Raw genomic sequence first — 14,736 nt, forward strand, 5'->3', positions numbered from 1 at the left:
CAGTTGTTTGACAGTATCTACCTAATCTCTGTATTTTCAGATCTATAGTTTAATGTGCTGTTTTCCTGTGACGTATCAAGTGCGCTATCCGTAGTTTTCTTCTAAATAGTCTGTGGTGTGATATCTTCATTATTCTTTAGTGCACAATTGCCTGCAGTTGCATTATTCTTTTGTAATTACAACTTGCACACTACACTGAAATATTATATTTTTTTCATAATTATAGTCATGAAATATGATTTATATAGTGAAAAAAGCTACATTAGTCATTCTATTGACGATTGCAACAGTATCATGCAGAATTCACAAACTGCCGCTTACGGTAAGAAATTGCGTTCTACTGCTTAATTGTTAATAAATAATAAGTTTGTCTTTTTATTGTGCTATTCACTTAAACATACTTTGTTTAATGTTTTATATATAATTTTTTGGTACTGCACTAATTTCAATCATATTCTATATTACTTAGTGCTAACATATTGTTAATTTTAATGCATTTTATATTATACTACAGGCTTCTCTGAAAGTATTATATCATTTAGTTATAAATACCGTAATTAATGAAATGAATGAATTTAATTAATTTCCTCAACATTTCAATTTGAGTCACTGAAAAAGATGCAATTAAAATATATTCTTTAGTATGTTTTTTTACCTTTGATATATATTTTTCAATTACACTGTAAGTATGTACAGTGGTATATATCCCTCAATGTTTAAGAGAGCTATCATTCACCCTATCTACAAGGCTGGAGAGTGGCTAATTACCAACCTGGTAATGTTCAACCAATTGCAATTTTACCAGCCCTATCTAAGATCTTTGGGAAGTTGGCTGATAGACTTCCTTGAATAGTAGAAAGTCTTATCAATTGGACAGTACAGTTTCAGATCTGGTAGGTCCGCAGCAGACACAGTCTATGATGTTACTGATCATATCTTATGCTTTAGTTTTAGATATAACTGTATACTTCAATTTTTATACACTCTTGGCTTATTTCATGTAAAAATAGAGTTAGCCAGACCTGACAGTGGTATGTTTTCTCTTGTAAATTCAATGTATAGCGTATGTTAAGACTTTCATAAAATATTTATGAGCATTATTTCAATTCATTTATTACTAAGTAAGTTAGACTTCATTTTCAGCAATCAGCCTAAATCAGTAATTTATTTTATTCCATATATACCATATTATGATCTATTATATTTTTTTACTCACTGTTGCTATTTATGTTTCATTATTTTAGTTTCCTTTATGTGATAGAATTGGCAAACAAGCTGACAGCCTTCCTAATGGTAAATGGTAACTTGCCTATACACATAAACAGTAATGGTGTCACATCCCCATTTAATTCCTATTATTCATTGTCTTTCAGGAGAACTGAGATGCCTCTGTTCCATATAATTCTGTGTAGCAAATACTTTAATTTATTTGAATAATAATTTCATTTTAGTGTTATCAAATTTCATTTTATTTCATTTATTTTGAATTGTTGAAGTGTTTACTATATACTTAGCAATAATTTATTAAATGCTAAGACTAGTATATAAAAATGGGTTCATTCTCTGGAACATTGTAAAGCTTTAATCTGACTTCATAACAATGTGCTCTTTATTATGCAGATGAATGATGGATGGTCTGCCGACCAATCATAATGGTTCCCACCAGACAGTTTTAATGGTGTCCCATTAATACTGTCTGGTGGGGACTGTTATGATTGTAATGATAATGTTGTATTGATAGAGAAGGCATCTTAAATAATGATAGGTGAAATCTTCTCTATGTAATAATATTCATATTCCAATGTAATGTCCTAGGCATTTCGCCTTTCATTTGCCCCTTATGTGCATATCCTAGCTAATTTATAAAAAAAAGTTACTGCACATTTTGGCCATGTTATATTATTTTTATAAACATAATTTAAGACCCCAGGTGGAGGGACCTTTATTACATCCCATCTCGTATCTAGCTGATGACAATGAGGAGACCAATAATTTTGTACTCTAGTTTTAACTAGAGCTCTCAAATCAGCCAATCAGTCTGATTAACTGCAATCAACTCAATCTCTCCTAGTTTGGGGAATCAATGTTACAATATACCACATGCTTTTAAGCATACCTTTATACCTAAGGAATTGACCATCTTCTTTTCTCTTACTTTCTCAACATATGTCACTTTTGTTTTTGGACATTTTGGATGTCCACAATATCAAAGCTGTTGTCACATGAGATAGGCAATTCTAAAATAAATAATAGAATATCTTATTATTTCAAAATAATAAAATATATTGGAATCTATCTCTTATTGGTTATATTCCTGTAAATTGCCATTTGATCTTCTTGACTGTCATAACAATTGTCATATAAGCAATATTAATTCTATCATAGAGGCAACAACAACTTAATTGCAAAAAAGTGATATAACTATTTACTAATATTGTCTATTGTATATATTAACTCCATGATGCCTATTTACATTAATTGACCAGGTCAGATACATACTAAACAAGGACAGACATATTTATGAATGTTGATTAATGTCTTCATCATAGTAAATTGATGCTACAAATGGGTTCTCGTGCATTTAAATCTAAAACAATTAATTTGATTCTTTGCATTTCCTGTATGGAACAGGTAAATAATAGAAGAGTTTTGTAATTATTTTATGTATTTGTACAGATGCAAAGAATGTAATACTGGAGTTGGATAAATAACACTCCAGTTCTTATTTCTTTTAAGGCCTCATTAAATAAGAAGTCATACACTCAATGAACTGCAGACTCTCATTGTCATCTACCAATCAATCCATTTTTGTCAACATACTGATTGTGGATATACAGAGAACAAAAAAAATGTACCTAATACCTCATACTGAAATAAATATAATTCATTGTTTCAATAAAGACATATTTTTTTAAATTGTTTATGCTTAAAAATATAAAATATTACAATATACTGCTTGCGAACACCTTATTATTTAAATCTTATAATAATTTATGTGAATCACGCAAATCTGGATGTCAGCAATCCAGATTGTCTAGGTAATTTTCTTGTGCATTATATATTTTGAATGTAGTTTTGTTCCCATTCATTTATCATTAATTTTATATGTACTAGTGGTACATATTAAATGCAAAGGTTGTATCATTAAGAATTATTAAGAATTTATTAAAAAGAATTCTTTGAATTTAAAATAAATTAATATTTTAAAAGTAACTAGCTGAGCGCAACTTCGCTTGCGTTACATTTCCTCCATTATATGTATATATTGTTGCTTGCGTGCTGTTATATATCCTATATCCTTCCCAAAAAAAGTAATTCAGATAAAGAATTTTACAAAATCGGACGAATATTATCACGACCATCCGAACTTATAATTTTTTCCTTTTTATGTTTCTCTTCTATTATGTGTAATTGCTCATCGTTTAACTAGGTATATTCATAGAGCTTTATACTTCGGCCGCGATTTGAAACTGCAAAAGAAGTAAATGTATTTATATATAGGAGTTCAATTGGTCGTAATCGGTTGATACATACGGGCTTAAACTATTAATATAGTACGCCATATACTATAGTTACTCTAGTATTGTATGAATTAATTTAATAATACAATAATAGATGGCGTTGTATAGATGTCTTATTTATTGTTGTTGATTGAATGTCATCAATAAGGACAGTATATAAGGTAATGTAACGACCATATTTAGTCTTTTTGTATAACTATATTGTACGGAAACTAAAACTACAGTGAATGTTAAAGAAATGTTATGATACAGTATAGTATGTACATAATATTAGAAAACAATATTATTTTCAATATTCCGCTTCACTTATTTCGGAAATTTATTCAGTTTCACGAAGTAGGAGCGATAAAGGCTAAAAAGCCAGTGACAGTATAACTGGCTTTTAGCATTTACCGTTACTTACCATGTATATACATATATATATAATTTAAATAAGTAATGAATTCTTAAAGTGTTTAAATTGTTAATGTTTCAAACTTAATGCAAAGTAGACTAATCTGCCTGCGCTAACGGTTTACGCTGGCGGAGCTCAAGTGTAGGATGATAAAATAAGCATGAGATCAGGTCAGTTTGCCCATCGTGATTAAATAACCAGGAATTAAATTGCTAGCAATGGGCACACTAGTCTCCATTACTAACAATCCCCTTCCCCCCAAAGTCGAGTATTTGAAACTCTTGATATAATACTAGATGGTGTAAGACCTATCTATAGTTTAGAGTTCACGCTGTTTGTACTATTCTCCGGTAGGCATACGCGGAAAGTAGTAACATACCCTTGTATGCATCAACATTGTCATTACAAATTATACGCTCCCGTTCATTGGTAATTGGCACTCCTTATGTGCTTCCGCTCGTTAGGATTGCATTGATATTGACCTTGTTGCATGGCACTGCCTATTATACTATACACACTGCACCAACAAGCATAAATTGCTACTTCCACGTCATATAATAACCTATTAATTTTCCACAGGACGTGGGACTCTTCCCATAAGAGGGGGATGTTAGCCTACTAGTATTATGCTTTTATATCGATGTGGTTTGAATTGTTCTAGTTCTAGTCGTCTCTTACCACGTCCAGGAGTTGATACATGTATTTTAAATGAGAATTAAAAGATGATGAAATGAAATTTGCAATGAGGATATATAGAAAAAATAATTTTACTACCACATCATTATAATAAAAATAATAATATTCTAGGACAATTTACACAGCGCCATCTAGTCCCGAGTTAAGCAGAGCTTATGTTATGGGTCCTAGACTACTGATATGTATATATACATTGATACCTTTTTTTTGTAAATACATACATATTCAGACCGATACAAACACACCGGCCGTCAAATCACTAGATAAATAATATGACAGTGTAGACCTCTCCGGCTTATCTCGTATTTTTTTAGGCCTCAGCATTTTAATACAATGTAAACATTAATCTACTAATATCATTACAACTCATTTACAATTTTAAAATGTGTGAGTTTGAGGCGATGGGGTGTTAGTAATTGAATATATTACTTACAATGGGGCATTCAAGTAATGTAATTTACGTAACACTTAATGTCGACCTTGACGTGGGGCCATCTGAACACTATCGTGGTTAATTTCTGGTGAACTGGCCACATTACACTGGTATCCTGCTAAAAAGAAAGGGTGCTCATTCCATTCACATCCATGAAAAAGATCTTATAACAAGAATTTGTAATGGATTACTTACTAAATTATAATTCCTTTGGTATAGAAACAATTATAAAATACTATCGTGGTTAATTCATATAATACAATAAGATAACTGGTCTGACTTTATCTTCCTGAACTGGTATCCTGCCAGAAAGAAAGCGTGCACATTCCATTCACATTAATAAAAAAGATCTTATAAACAAGGATTCGTAAGGGATTGATTACTAAATAATAATTCCTTTGGTATAGAAACATTTATAGACTACGGTGTTCACTCACCATCAGGCTGAACTCTGTCCATTGCCACAATAACGTATCACCTACTAAATGTAATTGTGTTTACAGGATGATGAACGACATTATGTGGATCTCACTACATTCGGTTTCTTCAGCGGAGGGATTCTGGATGTGCGGATGATCAACTTTAAGCTACCCTCCGGCCCTGTAACTAGCGAGGTAATTGTTTATTTTCTTGTTATTAATTGATATTATTGGCTAATCGGTAAACCTTGTCAGGACCTACACGCGGTTCTCTTTGGAAACCATAGTTATAAATTCCCCGTGAAATCGTCATGATATGTTACCTGGCCTGGCCTTATCCTTATCTAATCATATTTCATTGGTGTCTCGATACCCTTAGTGCAGGCACCATTACAATATCATACACTGAAGAAAGTAAAGAATGATATATATAAATTATGCCTAAGATTGCAACTATGTAACAAGAAATTAAATATTCTTGTTACATAGTTGTTATCGTCGTTTCTATGGTATCGTTATTTATTCATGATAACAAGTTATATTGACCCTTATTTAATGTCATTAAGTGTGCATTACGAATGAACATGTAGTGCAGTATGAATATTGATTCAACCATTTTTTTATAACTCGAGGTAAAACTACCGTGCAACACAAACATTTCGGCAGTTTAACAAGCGAGTTCATTGGAGTGTATACGCCACTGAACTCGCCTGTTCAATTACTGCGGTATTCTGACTCGTCTGATAAAACTACGGGGTCGCCAGGTTGATAGTATTGATAGCTAATTATATTTTACTTTTTTAATTTGTTTCGAAATATTTTCTCCAGCTCGACACAGAGTATACACTCTGTCGACTTGTAAATCCCCTGCCGGCGGTGTTCTTGCTTGTTCCGTTTTGTCGTTAAGTCGAATTGGTAATATCGTCTCGTATCTCGTTTATTAAACAAATTATAATAAGTTGAAAAATTATGTACATTTTAGTTTACTTAATAATTGTATTAGTATTTTCTATATAAATAACGGATTTATTTATATAGTAATTTTGTATGAATTTTAGCATAATGTGCAAAACCTTTAAAAAAATATTTAAACAGACTAGTAGCAGTGAGCAGCTTCTCAAGGTGCTACATAATACATATAACATACATATACATAATACAATAATCTGATTTTTTTTTTATTCAACTGTCTCATTTACAATTTTATTACAGTATGGATTTACACTGGATCGCACACTGAATGATGCTATAAGTCCATATATGGATCCACATCTAGACACATGTTTTCTGAAGGAGATCGAAAAGACCGGTGTCTCGCCACAGCATCCTGCTATTGTCTTATTGAAAATGGATTTCAATAATTTAAGGTATATCATTATTTTAAACATTTTAAGAAATAAGTAAATGGTCAATGTTTGTTAGAAATTATAAATTGTACAAGAAATTATATAAAGTTTACAAACAGTTTCACTGAATCACCAAATAGATTTTTTGTTAAGCTGTAACTTCAAGTGTCTGTTGACGGGTTTAGTCTGTAATCATTATCAAGTTTTTAGAGGTCTAATCAGTAAGATCAATAGATATAATGCTTACATACTAAACTTCTATAGATTCTTAACAGACACGGAACTAACTTTAAATAACTTAAAAAGTTAATAATATATTTAGTGATACAGATTCAGAATACTGAATCGCTTAAATAGATTTTTTCTTAAACTAGTAACTTTTAGACACTATTATACTAGACTATAGTCTATAAGTATTATGTATGTATAATAATTACCAACTAAACAGAATTCAAAGAATCTTCGACATTACAGGAGCATCTCGAGTAGAGGTCGTCCCAATTATCGCTAATGTCTGGGTCGTACATATGAATGAGTATTTGTAATAATATTAATTTGAGCTCTTTCTTTTAGATTAAATATTACTTGTAAAGGCGAGGTGAAAGCCCTAAACCTATATCAAAATAGGTCAATGATACCAACAGACAGAACAAAGAGGCAGTCGCAGTTTATGTTCGTAAATAGGAAAAAGAGACAAGTAGAAGGTGAGATAATTTTCTGTGATCGGAACTCTGTAATAACTATTCTGCATTTTCAGTGTCAGCAAAGAAAAATTTATAGCCTAAGTGTTATTCTGATGATTAAGCTATATTATTGTAAAGTTTCATTCCCATCAATTCAGTAGTGAACGTGAACGAGTAGCAAATATCTATACGTCTATCCTTTAAAACTCACAAACTTACGCGTTTATAATATTCGTAAGATTTAGTGTAAATTAATTTATGGATTGTAAATTTTCCATAATGATGTATTTATTATCAACAAATTAATTGCACGGATGGAATAGAACGAGATAGCATATGCGATGTCTCGGTCTCTAATTAATTACAAGAAATTATGCATGAAGCATAATTTCTTGTAATTAATTCCTTCGCTACTTATATACAGACAGACTGTATTATGTACTGTATTATGTATGCTCATTGATGATAGCTTTTTATGCCATTTTTCAGATGATAGTAATGAAATGTTCGGAACCCAGTGTTCACATACGCTGCTGCCTATTACCAAAGAAAGTCGGGGTGGATTTGATTATTACAATACAAGTGTAAGTATGAAATATTATATTTAATGCAGAAATTATTATGATGCGGAAGTACCTATATTTATATTTATTTACATAGTTTATTTTGTTACGTTTCCATTTGAATGGTTGACATTGTAATGTTGGAGTTAAGTGGTCAAGTACTTTAGTATATTGCTGGAAATAGACTGCTATCACGTAACATGTATATACTGCCATCTACTTGTCAATTAGCTATAAAATATATAATGTATATCTACCGTACCTACCTATCATTTTGTTTTCCTTAGTGTCTTATATACATATATGCTTTTACTAAATTTATATTAATTTCTACATTAAATTAAAAGTACATACACATTATGATAGTGATTTTCATCTACTTATTATTTTTTGGAATTTTATACTGTCAATGTGTAGTGTAAGTTCATTATATACAAAAATTTGGTTTTGTGACAATTGATCTATAGAACCGCTGTTGCTGTTACAGTCACAGTTTGCTCTGTTAGTTATAAATGATGAATGGACTATCGCAGTACCTTAATAAAAACATATTTAGATGCATTAAACAGTTTTTTGGTTTAGTTTTTATATTTTAGTGCTACAAAGACATGAAATTCCTTTATTAACGTAAAATTTATACATTGCCGCATGCACAGTTCGCGATGTATGTGGCTTCGAACAAGGAGGAAGGATTATACAACCTTTATTTCCACAACTGTCCTCGCTATGTTAATCCACCGCTTATGAATATGATGGTAAGTGATCACGGTACTCACTATAAACACTTAGAAATACTTCAACACCATTTGTGTTGTATTGAAATGATATTTTCTATGTCTATTCTCATATTATTTAAGATCACAGTACGCCTGTTTCGTTCCTACCGACTAAAAATTACAGGAAATTAGGCAAACGAAAGTATTTTATAAAATCCATGCAGTAAAGTTACAATAGCAGACACCATAGTACATAGAAATGACAAAGTAAGATATGTGGAAGGAATATTATTCTTAGCAGTGTTTACAACAGTTGGCATTTTCCAACAGGTGGATGATGATTTTTATTCGAAAAAAATATAAAATATGGTAAGTAGCTTGTAGGTAGTGCTAAACAAAAGACGTAAATAAATAAAGCAGTTTGCTTTGTTAGTTTTGTTTTACTTGGAAAGTGAGACAAGGTAGTAAAATTACAAAGTACTGAGATATATATTCGTTCGTTCGTCGTTCATGTATATAGCTAGTTATGTAAATACAGCATGTTTTGTATTCCAATTACACAAAAAAAAATGTGCAAAAACTTGCTTTGTTAGCTGTTAAAAGGTCTCACCTTTGGATGGTAGTAAAATTATCCAATAAAGAGTGGTAGCGCAGGAATACTACATACGTTTGTGATGCCGTGTATATACAGCACGTTTCCCATTTCAGTTACACAAAAAAATGCAATAACTTGCTTTGTTAGCTGTCAAAACTTGAGATATGATAGTAAAATTAAAACAAAGTATTGGGACATGATATCTTATTCAATAATAATGGCAGCTCATGGGTACCTCACGCGTTTGTGATGCCGTTCATGTATATACAGTATGTTCGCCATTTTAGTTACAAAAAAAAAACAGTCTGTACAATAAAGTGTAATAATATTTCAGATAGAAATTTACGAGAGCAATTACAGAGACAATTATCTATCAGCCGGTGAGATGCCACTGCCTACTCTGTACAGTGTGATGTCAATGATATTCTTCCTAAGCGCTATCTTTTGGACGTACCTATTGAAGACCAGTCGCCACTCTGTGTACAGAATACATATTATCATGTGTGTGCTTGTGTACTTGAAAGCTTTATCGCTGGCGTTCCACGGGATAAACTATCATTTTATACAAACTAGAGGAGAACATGTGACGGCTTGGGCCATACTCTATTACATCACGCATTTGTAAGTTCAATGTTAATGGTATTGAAAATTCAATTTTATTTATTCATATATGTAGGTTCGAATTTTTACTGGAGCATGTTTGGACTGTATAATGGCGTATGAAATAAACATTGACGGAGACTTTAAATTTATATATTCCTTTTAACTTTGTCACGAATGTTTTTGCAACTATCTATTATTTATTTATTTTTTATAACTATCTGTAATGTATACCATGTTCGTAATATGTTGAAAATAAAATAAAATAAATAATTTTATTAATGTAACTTTTAGAGTCATAAATGTGGTTATTTATAAAATTTAAATTTTTTTGTATAAACATTACAAATAGATAACTTTTTCGGCTAAACCGCTCAATGGATTCTGATGAAATTTAACGTAAAGGTAGATTGTCTATCATTACGTTAATCATAGTACCCGTATGACATATTTTATCTCAAACTAAAAACAAACGTACTTGTAATTAATAGTTATTGTATAAAAACTTATTAATTATAACATTTCTTAAATTAATTTTAGGCTGAAAGGAGCAGTACTATTTGTCACGATTGTCCTTGTCGGCACCGGGTGGAACTTCATAAAACATATTCTCGCAGATAGAGACAAGAAGCTTTTTATGATTGTCATACCATTACAGGTAACATTGTTAATACAGAAGTCCTTTCAACTGTCATGTACTTTTTTATACCACAGTGGTTAATTAAGCATAAGGACCATCATCAGCAAATGCTAGCTTCTCTTGAGGGACTTATTACATCCTTCTTGAGACACCCCATGCTTTATTTTCTAAATAAACTTTAGAATTCCTCAATCTGAGTTTGGACTGAAACTCATCTGGTACCGCATTGTCCTTTTCGTGAACGATGGATTATTAGGCAGTCAGACTATTTTTTACTGTTTGAAAACAAACTAATATTTTTTATATTCTAATTGTATAATCGATAATTATGAAGAGATGGTAATATGAAAATAAGGTTTTGCTTTATTTTCTAAACAAACAATATAATCTATATTTCTTCCCATTGGAAGACATATACAATATGTATTTTTTGCATTCTAGAGGTTCGATACTATTTAAAAATGTGAAATTAAATACATAAAAATTGCCTCCGCCGCTATAAAATCGGAGGTCTAGCAGTTTAGAATACCGCTTTACTTCCTATGGTTGGGGGTTCGATTCCTCGCACTGTATAAACATTTGTATTCATGAGTATTATTGTTTGTATAGGTCTGGGTCTTTCTTTAATTATTAATTTACTATGTATTTATTTACAACATAAATATACCTCAGTATTATCAGTTTATATCAGTTGTCTAGTACCCATAACGCAAGCTTTGCATAGCTTGGGACCAGATGGCGCTGTGTAAATTGTTCAGGGTCATTATTATTAAGAAATAGAGATACATAGAGATTCTGAGTGCAAAATTTTTCCATAGCACTAATACAACCACAAAGTTTTGTCTCCATATTAAAAATGTGTATGATAATGTTTCATAAATAATACATAAATATTTTTATCCGTTTCAGCCGAGGTCATAGTCGTGGCAACAAAATGTAGCAGACTGTATAATCGTACAATCAATTATCTTTGAAGGCTACATCTCGTTGATCCGCAATTTTTGCTCCACAATATCATTATTTATTTATTATATTGTATTGACTATTGGTTCAAGTAAAATTTGTCTTCATTGTTTACATTTGAAAGAAAGAAGAAAAGAAGGGGTTTTGGAATCAGGCATTAGAATTATTACATTTATGAATCAATTTCAATTTAGTGATGTGATTCATTTTAATATCTATGATATTTATTTTTTCAAAGATGATTATTTCTGCCTCCTATTGACTTAGACACCTATATAAGTATACAATTGAATAAACTGGCTTTTTAAAAAAAGGAATTCAGCTGAGTTTGTAATCAGTTTTGAATTGGATTTGTGTACTGAACTGGAAGCTACAGAAAGAAATATTAATACAAAGAACTTCATAAGCGGCTACAATGTCCTATATGAATAAATGATTATTGGTTTGATTTGACTTGGTTGATTTTAATATTTGTAACTTTATGTTTTGTAGGTGGTTGCAAATGTTGCCGAGATAATAATAGCGGAGAGTGAAGAGGGCGCATTGGAGCACAACGCATGGCGCGATATATTCATATTAGTCGATCTACTCTGTTGCGGTGCCATTATGTTCCCAGTTGTCTGGTTAGTGTATTATACTTTATTTCCAAAGCCTTAAGATTCTTATAATAGTGTTAAAATTTTATGTAACCATTCTTACAATAAGTATGTCTATCTTCAAGCCTTATGGGGTAGATAGAGACAACTAAGTGTAACTAAATGTGATGTATAAGGAATTGAGCTTCTTTTTATACATGTTAGTTTGTTACACCTTAGTTTCTTAACTTTTCTGAAACAAAAGTTATTCATGCTTATTTCCAATAACGTTAATAATATTTTAAATGCAGGTCCATACGTCATCTACAAGACGCATCAAGCACTGACGGCAAGGCGGCCATCAATTTACGCAAATTGAAACTTTTCAGACATTTTTACATAATGGTCTTGTGTTATATATACTTCACCAGGATAATTGTTTATTTGTTAAAGGTTGGTTTACTATACTCACTATGTTGTTACAATTAGCAGGAGTTGGCCTTTAGCTGCTCAATGTCAATCTAAAGTCTTTCAGTAGGTTTGAAGTACTAGTAACTAGCTACCATAACACGTAGGTAGCTCTTTTATATACAGCAAAGCAATATTATGTTTGTTAATATTATTATGGTGTTGTTTACAGACGACAGTTCCATTCCAATATTCGTGGATTGACGAGATGTTCCGCGAGATGGCGACCTTCCTTTTCTTCGCTATGACTGGCTACAAGTTCAGGCCTGCTGCTGCCAATCCATACTTCACACCAAACAACATCGACGAGGTGGAGCCACAAGTGTTAGTATCCGTTTAAATATTCTTAGTTTATGTACAAAATGGTTCTAGGTTTGATTACTCTCCGAACCGACGTTTATATTCATGAGTATGATGGTTGATACTGCTCTGGTTGATTTTAATGTATATTATGTATGTATTTAAGTATGTCTGTCAATGATCTAGTATCCGTAACACAATCTCTGCTTAGTTTGGTACCACATGACGCTGTGTAATTTACAGGGTTCTAGGGTTATAATTATCATTATAAATAGAATTTTTAGGAATACTGTCTTTTGTTACATATTGAAAAGAATCTATGTCTCCTACAGATTAACGGATATCGCAGTATTGGAAGGCGTCACAAGGATATCCAACAGAAGTGAGAAGAAACGCGAAGACATGCAACCACTGATGCAAGAGACTAACTATATTTCAGACTAGTTAATATTTTAGGAAATTATTATCTAGGTTTTTTTTAAATACTAACATTAGTGTTCGAATCCAGTATAGCAATACTTTAGATTTAAGTATAGTGAAGTGCAAGGTTCTTATTGCTGTTACGCCAGCTAATGAAAACAATGATAATTATAATTTTTATTTACTGAGCATAATAAGTATTGAATGTTATGAAGAACTGTACAAAAATATGTGAAAAAATAGAAAAAGTCTCCAGCTGTAAGCTGAAAACGAGTTACAAATACCTTTAGAATGGCGCCGGTGTAACCAATGATTTTAGCGATTTATGGTGTGAAATGCGCTGACTTAAAATTATCTATCTACTACATTGTTATTTTAATAATGTACAATACATTGGAGTGCACACTTCCTAGTAATGAACAATAGACCAATAGGAAATTAATAGCAGAAGTATTCTTAAAATACTTGAAACTTGCTCCTTATGTAATAAAGAGTATAGAAGTGACCATATTTGGAAAGATGTTGAACTATTTTACTTATTTTTTTGACTGAAAACTAACAAATTATCTATTTTAATATTTTTCCTAATAATTATGTAATTTTCGGAAAAATGAAACTTAAAATTCTTATGGTGTTTTCGAATAATTTATACTACTTACTATATCGAATTGCTGTCTATAGCATGAATCATATGCTGACTGTTGCTGTTGAATGATTAAATTGCAAACTCCGGAAGGAATGTCTTATTAACGGATTTAATGATAATTAACTGAATATTCATTAGCGGCAATTTTTGGAACTTCTCTCGGCCGTTAATCGGTGTATTTAAAGGCAAACAATACGAACCTTGTATACATAAGTAGTTTATTCTGTTGACCACATTGAATTTGTGATTAATTGTTAAGGTGATTAGCAAATTAACTTTTACTATAAAAATTATAGAACATTAAGTTTAACAATATATGTATTTATAGCGGCGCATACTTTCGACGCATGCCAAGGTATTGTGAAGGGCCACTTATAAGCAATATAGTTATATAATAATCTATAATATATTGTTATAGCATTGATATATTATATACTAACACGTCAGAGAAAACAATGCTTCTATCCATACATACCTTGTGTCTTATATAAAAAAGTACCTTAGATTTTACTTCCTTCAATTGTTATACAGTCAACCCTCCTATAACGCGGTGAGTGCGTACCGCGTTGTATGGAAACCGCGCTATAAGAAACTCGGATTTAACCATACAAACCAGGCTAATTCGTAGCGCGTTCTATGGAAACCGTCTACCGCGTTGTATGGAAACCGCGCTATAAGAGACTCGGAATAAGTACAAATCACATCATTCGTACCGCGTTATATGGAGACCAATAAATACAAAAGACAAGATAAATTAT

General features: G+C 31.5%; 1 protein-coding gene across 1 annotated transcript; it reads left to right on the top strand.

The window, feature by feature from the left end:
• The first annotated feature begins 116 nt into the window (after positions 1 to 116).
• LOC131849183 (protein GPR107) lies at positions 117 to 14,500 on the top strand. Its single transcript, XM_059199185.1, has 12 exons — positions 117 to 322; positions 5,548 to 5,658; positions 6,676 to 6,830; positions 7,383 to 7,513; positions 7,982 to 8,076; positions 8,712 to 8,810; positions 9,701 to 9,987; positions 10,507 to 10,624; positions 12,062 to 12,192; positions 12,456 to 12,597; positions 12,785 to 12,936; positions 13,245 to 14,500. The coding sequence occupies exons 1-12, from the start codon at positions 236 to 238 to the stop codon at positions 13,354 to 13,356; spliced, it is 1,620 nt and encodes a 539-aa protein (XP_059055168.1). The 5' UTR covers positions 117 to 235; the 3' UTR covers positions 13,357 to 14,500.
• The last annotated feature ends 236 nt before the right edge of the window (positions 14,501 to 14,736 follow it).

The sequence above is a fragment of the Achroia grisella genome, unplaced genomic scaffold (assembly GCF_030625045.1).
Source record: "Achroia grisella isolate CSIRO2021 unplaced genomic scaffold, CSIRO_AGI_Agris_v1 utg640, whole genome shotgun sequence".
Taxonomy (NCBI): Eukaryota; Metazoa; Arthropoda; class Insecta; order Lepidoptera; family Pyralidae; genus Achroia; species Achroia grisella.